The sequence below is a fragment of the Tachyglossus aculeatus genome, chromosome 19, assembly GCF_015852505.1.
Source record: "Tachyglossus aculeatus isolate mTacAcu1 chromosome 19, mTacAcu1.pri, whole genome shotgun sequence".
Classification (NCBI taxonomy): domain Eukaryota; kingdom Metazoa; phylum Chordata; class Mammalia; order Monotremata; family Tachyglossidae; genus Tachyglossus; species Tachyglossus aculeatus.
In genome coordinates, this window is record NC_052084.1 from 18,154,679 (window position 1) to 18,168,346 (window position 13,668).

Consider the following 13,668-nt stretch of genomic DNA (forward strand, 5'->3'; position numbering starts at 1 on the left):
CTCATTGCGATGGCTATCACCACCACTTTTTCCAGTCAAAGATCCTTTCTCCACCCTCTCACTTAAACTGCTTTCTCTACTACTTGGCCCAGCAAACTTGCTTGTACAGTGTCTTTCTCCTATTTCCGTCACAGTCAAATTATGTCACCCAGAACATTCGTCTTGGGTGCGGGATGCGGGAGTGAGGTGAAGAGAGGAAGGAGGAGAGGACACTGTTGTCTTGGTGTATTCTCCCCCACCCTCAACTCCACAGCACTTACGTACATAGCTACAAACTAGATATTATAAATTATAACTTTATATTAATGTCTGTCCCTCTCTGTAGACTGTAAGCTCATTGTGTGTAGGAAATGTATCTGTTTATTGTTGTACCAAACTCTCTCAAGTGCTTAGTACAGTGATCTGCACACAGTAAGTGCTCAATAAATATGGTTGAGTGGATGTGTATATATATAAAATGGTATTTGTTAAAGATTTACTATGTGTCAAGCTTTGTTCTAAGTGCTCAAGTTATACATACGAGTTAATCTGGCTGTATACAGTCCCTTGTATATAAATTAAAAACTCATTCAGCTATTTAGCTTTTGTTCTTTCATTGGCAAATTCATATTATTTCAGTTGGAGTTGTTTCCGGTTGCCTTAGATGGCCACAGAATCATTACACAATACTTTTGGGGAAGGCCTTGAAGGATGATCGGACTCCTGTGGGCTCCTGGGGCTACAAAACCCAGCAATCTAATCACTCACAGGGCTCACAATCTTGACCCCCAGTTTACAGATGAAGTAACTGAAGCACAGAGAAGTGAAGTGACTTGTCCAAGTTCACACAGCAGACGTGTGGCAGAGCTGGGATTATAACCCACGACCTCCGACTGCCAGGCTGATGCCCTTTCGACTAGGTCACACTGCTTCTCTAAGACTGTAAGCCTCATTGTGGGATATTGGACTGAGGACAACCTGGTCAGCTTGTAGCTATCAAAGTGCTTGGTACAATGCCTGGCACATAGTAAGCACTTAACAAATGCCATAAATAAAAAAAGTATAAAAATTTCAGCTCCATCTGGCCCACACATGTTCGGACACTTGAGCCACGTGGCGTTTCATAGACACTTTCTGACTCTTGAACTAGCACAGCTTTATCTACCCTGAGGATTTTTTCAAATTTTTGAATGGATTGTATGTATTCACTGCAAATGTCCACACTTGCCACTCCAATAAATGATCCTCTCAGATATCATCTTTAAAATCACCAACATAATAATAATAATAACGGTATTTGTTAAGCACTTACTATGTTTCAAGCACTGTTTTAAATGCTGAGGTAGATGCAACAGATATATAACCAAAACCTAATTACTCACTGGGTGCTGCTACAGAGAGTTCCTTGCTGCCCCAATTCATTGATTCATAAAACGGAAAGAGCCCAGGCTTGAGAGTCAGAGGTCATAGGTTATAATCCCAGCTCCACCACTTGTCAGCTGTGTGACCTTGGGCAAGTCACTTAACTTTTCTGGGCCTCAATTACCTCATCTGTAAAATGGGGATGAAGACTGTGAGCCCCACGTGGGACAACCTGATTGCCTTGTACCTACCCGAGCGCTTAGAACGGTGCTTAGCACATAGTAAGCGCTTAACAAATACCGACATTATTATTATTAGAAGGGCCTGTCTCTGATTTTGATCTTAATCACTGGAATCGTGATCTTTGAGAAGCCACTGCTTAAAGGCTTTAGAGAAAGAGCATGGTCTAGCAGATAGAGCCCAGGCCTAGAAATCAGAAGGATCTGGGTTCTAATCCCAGCTCTGCCCCACATTTGCTGAAGGACACTGGGCAAGAGTCCATACGACTGATTGAGTGATTAATTGACTGAGTAGGTGTAAGAGGACCAGGAGGATAGTACTGTTGTTGAGAGGGATGGGAAAGTTAGGTAGATTTAGAGGGCTGTAGAGGAGAGATGAAGAGGAGAACAACCACAGTTCCATCAGGGGACTAAGAGGATGGTAGAGTTGTTGAGAGGGATGGGAAGGTTGGGTAGATTGGAAGGCTTTAATGGAAAGATAATAATAATAATAATAATAATGGTATTTTTTAAGTGCTTACTATGTGCCAAGCACTGTTCTAAGCACTGGGGTAGATACAAGGTAATCAGGTTGTCCCATGTGGTTGGTTGTCCCACAGTCTTAATCCCCACTTTACAGATAGGGGAACTGAGGAACAGGGAAGTTAAGTGACTTGCCCAAGGTCACTCAGCAGACACGTGGCAGAGCCGGGGTTAGAACCCATGACCTCTGACACCCAAGCCCGTGCTCTTTCCAATAAGCCATGCTGCTTCCCTGAATGAAGAGGAGAGTTTCACAAAGCCCCATATGGGCTTCCAAATCACCTGAGTATCTCAGAATGCCAAAAAGGACGTAAGCGTCCATCAATAGCGACAGCATTTATGGGACACCAGCTGCCTGCACTGTACTAGAGTCTTGGAGAGCACACCATGGAAGTAAATGATGTAGTCCCTGCCCTCAGGGAGATTCCACTTTAATGAGGGAGATTTTGCAAACATGTAGCAGGAAAAAGGGCAAAAGCAAGCAATGACATGAATAATCAAGTAGATACAAGAAAAAGAGATGTACATGTGAGTGCTATGGAGGCTGATGAGGTTGGTTGACTAGAAAGAGAGAGGGTTCTCTCAGAGAAAGCTACTTTTTAGGAAGGATCTGGAGATGGGAGGGATGGGATTTGGCAGATTAATTCGTTCAATCATATTTCTTGAGCGCTTACTGTGTGCAGAGTGCTGTACTAAGTGCTTGCAAAGTACAATATAGCAAAAGAGAGAGACAATCCCTGCCCACAACGGGTTTAGTCTAGAGACAACAGGCTTACAGTCTAGAGATGGGTTTTTACTGAGAGGAGCATAATATGGCAGCAGACAGGTGTGAGGAATGGGATAGTAATAATAATAATAAAGGCATTCACTTACTATGTGCAAAGCACTGGGGATGTTACAAGGTGATCAGATTGTCCCATGGGGGGCACACAGTCTTAATCCCCATTTTACAGATGAGGTAACTGAGGCACAGAGAAGTGAAGTGGCTTGCCCAAAGTCACAGGGCTGACAATTAGCGGAGCAGGAATTTGAACCCATGACCTCTAACTCCCAAGCCCGTGCTCTTTCCACTGTGCCACGCTGCTTCTCTAAACAACGTGGAGATAGGATAGAGATAGGAAAGTGTGGACAGGGAATGTGTCTACGAACTCTGTTATACTATTATACTATACTCGCCCAAGTGCTCAGTACAGTGCTCTGCACACTAAGTGTGCAATAAATATGACTGATTGATTGGTGAATGAGAGGGTAAGGTGAGAGGTGTGAAGAGTGGAAGCAGGAAAGTGGGGAAGAGAGAGGCAGCTAATGTGCAGCCTTGAAGCCAATGGTTAGGACACCACTAGAATACCAGATTAGAAGTGTAACTTAAAGCAAGGTAGTTATTTTCTTTAGGATTGGAGGTCAGCAGTTATGCTCGCTTGCTATCCTGAAACATACTTCGATTCCAACTCTATATAGTGTATGACCTAGAGCCTTTTTTTTTTTTTATCAAGATCTATTTTAGGTTCCAATTGCTGATTATAGAATGGAAACATCCTATATATATTATACATAGTGACTTTCTGTTACTTTACAAGAGGTACTTTGGCCCCTTTTGGTTTTCACTTCTACAGTCAGTGAATTGTTTTTCCAACTATTTTGAAAGCAACTCCACTGCATGAGGGAGCACTGATTTTTATTTTTATTTTTATGGCAATTGTTAAGAGCTTATTATTGGGTCGAACATTGTTCTGAGTGCTGGGTTAGATACAAGCTAATTAGTTAATATATAAAGGATGTTTCCATTCTATGATCAGCAACTGGAACCTAAAATAGAACTTCCACAAAAAAGGCTTTAGGTCATGTACTATTTGTTAAGAGCTTATTATTGGGTCAAACATTGTTCTAAGCGCCAGGGTAGATACAAGTTAATTAGGTTGATGCTGTCCCTATCCCACATCAGTCAATCTTAATTATTCAGCGCTTACTATGTGCAGAACACTGAACTATGTACTTGTGAGTGTGCAATATAACAGAATTAGCAGACCCATTCCCTGCTCATAACAAGCTTAAAGTATAGAGGGGGAGACAGACATGAATATGACTATGTAAGTTATGTAGAAAATATTATTAGAAGATATGTATGTAAGTGCTGTTGGTGGGGGGTGGTGGATATCAAAGGTCACAGGTCAACAGCAACACCCCTTTGGGATAGTTGGCCTATACATTGCCACGGTGCCTTGTCATAGTTGAGCAGATGCTCCACTCCTGTTTTCGCCTTCTATAAATAACATGGATTACACTTGATCTGGACTCCTTTCAGGGTGGGTAGAGAAGCAGTGTGGCCTAGTGGATAGAAGCCAGGTCTAGGGGTCAGAAGGACCTGGGTTCTAATCCCGCCTCTGCCACTTGCCTGCTGTGGGATCTTCTCTGTGCCTCAGTGACCTCATCTGTAAAACGGGGATTAAGTCTGTGAGCCCCATGTGGGACATGGCCTGTGTCCAACCTGACTACATTGTATCTACCCCAGTGTTTAGAAGAGTGTCTGGCACATATTCAGGGATGAGCGAATACCATGAAAAACAAAAACAAAAAAAAGTATTCATTTTTAAGAGTACATAAAAAACGGTATGAAAGGTCATGAATCCCTCTGATTGCTCTCCCGGGCATTTGAGAGTCTACCACTTCATTTGTATTGAACTCTCCCAAGCTCTTACAACAGTGTACCCTGCACACAGTAAGCGATCAATAAACATCACTGTTTGGTTGATGGATTGTTTAACTGAACAAATAGCAGGTGGTCTTTTCATTCTACTATGTATACATTGCTAACTAAATGATTTCGGAGTTCCTACCAGTAATATACACCATAAAAACGGACTATCTTATTCAGAGAGACTTAGGATAGATTGCCTTTTCAATGATTTACCAAAAACTAATTTTTTAGACTCAAGCAAGTATTATAGACGTAATATGTAAGTGCTTTTGATTTGGGGTTTTACTCCACTAATGATATGCTTTGGAAGGACTAACTGCTTTCATTTATCCTCTTTATGTAATTTTGAGTTATAAAACAATTAGTGAAAAGGCTGAAATAATTTTTCAGTTCTGGAGTTTAGACATTCTGGCCAAGTTTCCATCTTCCTTTCTCCTATACTTCTTTCCCTCATACACTCTACGCAAATCGTAATGGCTTCAGGGTTTCGCATTGCTAATACTATATGTAGGGTCCGCTGTTATATTTCCTTAACCTCCTCAGCATTCACCCTTGGTGAGAATGGATCTTACTTGCTTCTCTCTCTTGTGCTGGCTCCAAAAGACCTATTCCTAGGAAAGTCAACTGTAGCCCTTTCTATTTCCAATGACTTCCACAACGTTAGTTTATTACAGGAAAAAAAAAAACCCTAAAACCTATGATACTAATCACGATGAGACCAGAAATGTGCAAAGTTTCAAAGAAAAGCAATGCAATTTAGCATCTGAACGCAATTATTTTCTGATTCTTTATTTTCTCCTACTCACGGCAAATCTTCCAGCGAGGAGGTCTCATGTCTTGGATCCAACAGATCAAAACCACATTCATTGTAGATTTCCAAATAGGAAATGTGGGTGGTGTACATTTTGCTGCTGTCCTGATTGGAGAAGGAAATAAAAAGAACTATAAATAGCAGTTCAGGTTTTCAGAGAGCTCAACAAATTTATCACTGAAGATTCCATGCTGTCCCCGAGTCTGCTCCTTTTGTTTTTTTTTTAAATTGTATTTGTGAAGCGCTTACTATGTGCCAAGTACTTTTCTAAGCACAGGGGTAGATACAAGATAGAATGGACACAGTCCCGGTCCCACATGGGGCTCACAGTCTTAATCCCCATTTTAAGGATGAGGGAATTGAGGTGCAGAGAAGTGAGGTGACTGGCCCAAGGTCACACGGCGGACAAATGGCAGAGATGAGAACAGAACCCAGGTCCTTCTTACTTCCAGGCCCGTGCTCTATCCACAAGGCTTCCCAACGTCTTTCCTGAATGCTTTGCTTATAATACGCCTTACATCACCTCACCAAAGGGCATCTTCTCAACTACCATCTGTCATTTCCTTTCTTCACAGTCCCACATAAAATTCTGTGGTGACAGCTCTCGTGGAATGAATGCATTCTAGGAACTCATTCTTCATGACTTACCTTCATATTTGATGTTAAGAATGGCATACACATAGAAGGACCATATTATTTGTGTTAAAAACCGGCATAATTTTTAGCCGCTATTCTGAGCCTGAGCTGGGTGTATGCTTACCAAGCCCCAGAACTTCAGTTACTTAAAATTAGCTACAAGAGTTGCAGGTCAGGGTCCAGGTAGACTGGGCTATTTAAGCCAGGAGAGTGTCACAGTCTCAATTTTGGGAAAATTGCATATTTTTTTTTTGTAATTGCCCAGGCTGGCATACAGAAATGGAGCAGGGTGTGGGTGGAAGGTCGTGGCTAAATCAGAAAGTATGGTCAACTTTGTGTAGGCAATGCCAAGAAAACTACTAAATAAAGGCATCACCTGCAGTATGCTTGTACTTCAAGTCTTGTAGGGCTCAGTGGAAAGAGCACGGGCTTTGGAGTCAGAGGTCATGGGTTCAAATCCCAGCTCTGCCAATTGTCTGCTGTGTGACTTTGGGCAAGTCACTTAACTGCTGTGTGCCTCAGTTACCTCATCTGTAAAATGGGGATTAAGACTGTGAGCCCCCCGTGGGACAACCTGATCACCTTGTAACCTCCCCAGCACTTAGAACAGTGCTTTGCACATAGTAAGTGCTTAACAAATGCCATCATCATCACCACCAAGGATAAAGGCCCCTACAATAGATCTGTGGCCCTTCACTTGAATCTGAAACTCGATGCTGTGTTATATCGTCATTCCCTTCAGGTCTGCCTCTGAGTTGACACAAGAGACAGACTAAATCAAAAATCAATTCAAAGGGACCTGAGTTGCAAGTGAAATTAAGTACTGCTGTTCTATATAGGGCCCATATTCTCTCATCCTGAGGGTCAGATCTCTGGGTTTAGTCTATTCTCACACTGTAAGATTCTAAGCCAAATGTGGGACAGGGACTGTGTCCAACCTGATTAATTTATACCTATCCCAGCAATTAGAACAGTGCTTACCACATAGTTAGTGCTTAAAAAATTCTATAAAAAACTGCAAGATGAAGGGTAGCAGAAGAAATGCATAGAAAAATCTCTTGATCCAGACAATTTTGATGATATTGGTGGTCCTTGTGCTTGGTAGCAATTCTTGCAATTCTTTTTAGCGGTAAATACATCCATCTCTGGACAGGCTCTCAATCAATCAGCTTGGCTTAGTGGATAGAGCCTGGGAGTCAGAAAGACCTGGGTTCTAATCCTGGCTCTATCTATTTCTGTGTGGGTGCAGATGGGATTCTGGGTTGATCTAGCCCTAGGTTAAATCCTTCGATTTCCAGGAGCGAAAACCGAGCTTAAAAATAGAGTTCTGATGTAATTTAAAACCGTGTTTCAGCCCAGAATGGTCTGCCCTTTTGACTTCTGTAACCTAGGAAAGATATGATAGAGCGAGAGGAGGCTCGTAAGTGAGCAACCAAGACGATTAGAGAGAGGAGCATCTTCTGTATGAGAATAAGGCTGAAAACAGTCGGACTTCTGAGTATGGAGAAATGAAGCTTCACAGGGGAAACAGATGTCCAAATCCCACGACTCCCGAGCCAGGGGGAACATCTTGAAGCTTGGAAGGGAACAGGTTAAAAACAAACCCAAGGGAAATCGTTTTCACTTTCCCAGGGGGTAGGCATATAGAATTCATTACCCCAGGAAGTTGTAAAGACAGAAAAGATCGATAGATTCAAGAGGGAATTGATCAAATTCACGGAGGAGAGGTCCACTGTTCAGCTAAAGAAGATATTAGCGAGGAGGAAGGAAGTTGGAAAGTTCATCCCTAAGCTTGTTGTTGGATGCCAAGATGGACAAGGATTACATCATTCCCCCGAGGATCTTTTGATACCATTGCTAGCGACAAAATCCTGGGCTGGATGCTATGGATTTATGCTTTCATGTTCTTATACTTTAACTTTGGGATTCTAAGGAAGCACTTCTCTTTCTTTGGACTCCAATTATTCAACTATGAGAGGGAGGTCAATTCTGTTTACATACCCAGGTCTTTACCCCGGAGGCACTTGGTATTTGTTGCTGAACTGTACTTTCCAAGTGCTTAGTACAGTGCTCTGCACACACTAAGCGCTCAATAAATACAATTGAATGAATGAATTCACCCCCACAACTCTTACGTACATAGCCACAGCATTTATTCATTTATTCAGTCGTATTTATTGAGGGCTTACTGTATAATAATAATAATAATAGCATTTATTAAGCACTTACTATGTGCAAAGCACTGTTCTAAGCACTAGGGATGTTACAAGGTGATCAGGTTGTCCCACGGGGGGCTCACAGTCTTTATCCCCATTTTACAGATGAGGTAACTGAGGCCCAGAGATGTTAAGTGACTTGCCCAAAGTCACACAGCAGACGGCGGAACCGAGATTTGAATCCATGACCTCTGACCTCCACGACCAAAGCCCAGGCTCTTTCCACTGAGCCATGCTGCTTCTGTATGCAAAGCACTGTATTTATATTAATGTCTGTCCCTCTAGACAGCAAGCTCATTGTGGGCAGGGAACCTCTCTCCCCAGCGCGGTTTTAGGACCCTCTCCCACATGCTATATGATCCATTATTCTATTATCATTGGCAATATTTTTTCTCTCAGTGCTAGGCAAACTCGCCTTGAATAACTCAGATATATAATGAAATTAGAGTCGTGTACCTTCTCTAATTCCTGGAAGATATAAGACAGCGTCCTTGGTATGATGCCTCTGTCGCTGAAACGTTCTGCTCCTCCGGTGATGGTGAACGTCTTGCCACTGCCAGTTTGTCCATAGGCAAAGATGGTACCATTATAACCAGCCAGTACACTAAAAAATAAAATAGGGGGGAAAAAACTGGTACTGCCCTTACTGGATGGGCCAAATATTGGTATTTTATAGCTCATTTTTATTTTACATTTTGTATTTCATAGTTAGAGAACATTGAGAGGTTATCTGATCTTGTCCTTAGGAGAGCCTTGTTGTTCAACGTTCTAGTCCCATGAGTCCATTAAGTTTTTTCTGCACATATCAATGTCTCCCGTCACATAAGGGTGAGTGACTAGATCATAGACTGTAAGCTCACTGTAGGCAGGGAACGTTTATTGTTCATTTGTTCAATCGTATTTATTGAGGGCTTGCTGTGTGCAGAGCACTGCACTAAGCACTTGGGGGAATACAATAGAACAATAAAGACATTCCCTGCCCACAGATGCTTACTCTCCCAAGTGCTTAGTACAGTGCCCTGCACAGTGAGTGGTCAATAAATACGACTGAATGAATGAATATGTGAAGCAAGGATCATAGACTGATCATGGAGGGTTTGGGCCATTCTGGGGCTTGTGGTCATTCGTTCATTCAATCGTATTTTCTGAGCACTTACTGTGTGCAGTGCCCTGTACTAAGTGCTTGGGAAGTACAATTCAGCAACAAATAGAGACAATCCCTACTCACAGTCTAGAAGTGGGGACACAGACATCAAAACAAGTAAACAGGCATCAGTAGCATCGTTATAAATGGAATAATAAGCACAATTGTTTAGCAATCAGTGGTATTTACTGAGCATTTACTGTATGCAGAGCCCTGTATTGTTTGGCAGAGTATAGGGCTTCTTCAGTCTTTTCTTCCTGTTTTCCTTGACCTCGTTCTCTGCCTTTTTCTTCCTTGGCGTCTTCCTCTCTTTCTCAATCTGTTTCTCTACATCTCCTTTCCCCCTCTGTTTCTCTCGCCTTTTCTAGCTCTTTCTTCTTTGACTTCCTCAGCTTCTGCTTTTTTTTCCTATTTTTGCTTTCTAGACCTTCTTGTAGTCCCCAAGAATGATGGTCACCTTAGTGCAATTGCATTTGGCCTCGGTGATCTGGCAATATTTGTGATATTTTACCATCTCTCTGCTAGGTGGGGTGAAAGATGGTTTCCTGGTTCTGAGCCTAAGGCGCCCGGATTTCTGCTTCTCTTAGGTCAGTCAATCAGTAAGTATTGAGAACTTTCTGTGTGCAGAAAGGCTGGAATCAGAAAAAGAGAGGAAGTGGGACATAAGGAAAGAGAAAGGGTGAGAGGAAAGGGGAAAAGATAAAGATGAGAGGGAAGTGGACAGAGGGAGACAGGAGGTGAGAAAAGAGGGCAAGGGAGGGGGAAGAGAGGATAGGAGAAAATGGACACAGACATGGGAAGTAGTGTTGTCTAGTAGATAGAGCATGGACCTGGGAATCAGAAGGACGTGGGTTCTAATCCCAGCTCTGCCACTTGTCGGTTGTGTGACCTTGGGCAAATTACTTTGTTTCTCAGGGCTTCGGTGACCTCATCTGTCAAATGGGGATTGAGACAGAGTCCCACGTGGGACAGGGACTGTGTCCAGCCCGATTTGCTTGTATCCACCCTAGCGTTTAGTACAGTTACCCAGCACATAGTAAGCGGTTAACAAATAGTGCTTTGCACATAATAAGCGCTCAACAAATGCCATCATTGTTACTATCATTATTATCACAATTATTATTATTACAATCTGACGAGTTGGTGGACATGTTCCCTGCCCACGACGGGCTTCCCAACAGGGGAAGGCAAGATGCTTGGGTCCAGTATCTCATGGGGTGTGAAGGGACAGAACAGCAGGTAGCGGGAAGGAACTGGGGTTTGGGGTCCCTACAGTAGTTGGGGGCGCAGAGCAGAGCCTCCAGGCCACAGAGTGGGGAAACATCTGCCACTTAAACCGCATTGACTCTGATTGCTCCTGCCATCTGCTGGCAAAATCCAAATCGGATATAAAGCCAGAAGGGTGACGTGGAGGAAAGCTGCCTCAAATAATAATACTGATGATGACAATAATAATAACCATTGCGGTATTTGTTGAGCTCTTACTATGTGCCAGGCATTGTACTAAGGGCTGGGGTGGGTAACGCCAAATTGGGTTAGACTACTCTCCCCGTCCCACAGGGGGCTCACAGTCTTCATCCCCATTTTCCAGATGAGGGAACTGAGGCACTGAGAAGTAAAGTGACCTGCCCAGGGTCACACAGCAGACAAATGGCGGAGCTGGGATCAGAAGCCAGGTCCTTCTGACTTCCGGGCCCGTGCTCTATCCACTAGGCCACGATGCTTCTCCAAGAGAGACGGAGTGTTCCCCGCTGGAAGCGCTGATGGAGGCGAAACCTACTCCTATGGGATGACTGATGATGATTAATAATATCACATTAATAGATAACAAAGATTGCTTATTACTCCCCCTGCCCCACTTTCTCTTCCTTTCCATGTTCCTCCATCCTGTCTCATTCCTTTCTCAGTCTACCTTTCCTCCAAGAATCCTATCTTGTCCGTCTTCCATCCCTCCCTGATGTATTCCCTCTTATCTGTCACTTTATGCCTCTCTCCCTCCCCATTCCTCTAGGCCTTCTCCTCACCCACCCCTCCATGTATGAATATATCTGCTTATGCATTTGTGTCCATTTATGTTAGAAACACTATGGCCAAGCACAGGACCGGGAATCAGAAGACCTGCGTTCTAATTCCAGCTCCACCTCTTCTCTGCTGTGGGGCCTTAGACAAGTCACTTCGCTTCTCTGTGCCTCAGTTACCTCATCTGGAAAATGGGGATTGACATGAAAGCAGTAAACTGATTTCTTGCCGCTCACCATGAATAATAACAACGATGGTATTTGTTAAGTGCTTACTATGTGCCACACACTGTACTAAGTGCTGGGGTGGATACAAGCAAAATAGAGTTGGATACAGTCTTTGTCCTATGAGGGGCTCACAGTCTCAATCCCCATTTTCCAGATGAGGTAACTGAGGCACAGAGAAGTGAAGTGACTTGTCTAAGGTCACAGAGCAGACAAGTGGGGGATCCGGGATTACAACTCCCATGTGGGACAGGGACTGTGCCTTCTGATCTACCCCAGTGCTTAGTAAAGTGCTCGGCACACAGTAAGCACTTAAACACCACAATTATTATTCTGTTAGTGTGTGTCTGTATTTTCTTGGCTGTGGATATCCATCTGGCTGTATGCCTTGTGTGTCAGTGTGTTTGTGCAGTCTTATGTTCATCTGTGTCAGTGATTCTCCATCTGTTGGCCTCACTATCTATCTGGTGGTCTCTTTTTGGGTGCATGCCCACCCCAAAGGCTTGCTGTTTTCAGGCTAGTGTTCCTCAATCAATGGCATTTATTAAGCACCCACTGTGTGCAGAGCACTGTACTAAGCACTTGGGAGAGTACAAACAACATCTGGTAGGCACGTTCCCTGGTCACAACCAGTTTACATTCTGGGGAGGGATGCGGACATTGATAAAAATACATTTAGAATATATCATTTATAGTTTGTAATTCAGTGTTCTGGGTAATCAAGGAACTTGGAATCGATAGTTCAGATGGAGACGGAGATTACAGTTGCCTGTCTGATCCTCAGAACATTTTTTCCATTGGTTTACTCTCATAGCTCCTAGTCAAGATCCTGAAAAAAAAATCCCTGGTGGATAAATACTCTCTCAACTTCATTCACTTGTTCATATTTATTGAGCACTTACTGTGTGCAAAGCACTGGGAGAGTACAATGTAACAATAAACAGACATATTCCCCGCCCCCAGCGAGTTTACGATCCAGTACACCAAAAAGAAACCTAATGTTGAGATCCTGATTGGTGAGTATAACTGCCGAAAACATTCTCAAGAGACTTGTTCAGGTCACCAAGAGTATCATGTCAGAGACAGAAGACTAAAATAATTCCTTCTGTCGATGAAGTACATTGTGTGGCAAAACATATTTAACTGTCAGCTAACATAGCTTGTAAATCAACTTCTCACATCTGATTACCAGTCATCCTGAAAATTAAAACTTTCATGAATTATGAAATTTCAGAGCAGCTGTGGGGTTTAACATGAAAGCAGTAAACAGATTTCTTGCCGGTCACCATGAATAGTACTACTACTAATAATGGTGGTATTTGTTAAGTGCTTACTATGAGCTGGGGTGGATGCAACCAAAATGGAGTTGGACACAGTCCCTGTCCCACTAGAGGCTCACGATCTCAATCCCCAATTTTCCAGATGAGGTAACTGAGGCACAGAGAAGTGAAGTGACTTGCCCACGGTCACACAGCAGACAAGTGGTGGAGCCGGGATTAGAACCCATGACCTTCTGACCTTCCAGGCCGTGCTCTATCCACTACACCGTGCTGCTTTTCAGCTGGAAGTAGATGATCCCGTGGGCATTATTTTCCCAAAGGAGGACAGTAAAATGCATTCAGATCTGTGACCTTTCAAAAATTCATTTGCTTTTCCTTACTGGAACCTAATGAAGATGTGTAAAGAATGAATTTCCTTCTTTCACCTCACCCTCCGTTCTCACCTCCAACCTCTATCAGCGAGTTCGTTCCCCCCGAACCCGACCACCCACCACTCATTTAAAGGCCACAGATGAGGCTCTGAGGACCATGTCTTATGGCC

At 43.2% G+C, this 13,668-nt stretch overlaps 1 protein-coding gene across 1 annotated transcript in view; it reads right to left on the reverse strand.

Annotated features, from left to right (window-relative positions):
- Positions 1-13,668, reverse strand: part of LOC119940649 (kinesin-like protein KIF6) — a 112,878-nt gene that overhangs the window by 63,727 nt on the left and 35,483 nt on the right. The window contains exons 4-5 of the mRNA XM_038760868.1: positions 8,917-9,064; positions 5,604-5,713 (exon numbers count right to left, since the gene is read on the reverse strand). Of these exons, the coding sequence (XP_038616796.1) occupies positions 5,604-5,713; positions 8,917-9,064 (258 nt within the window). The remainder of the gene's footprint in view (positions 1-5,603; positions 5,714-8,916; positions 9,065-13,668) is intronic.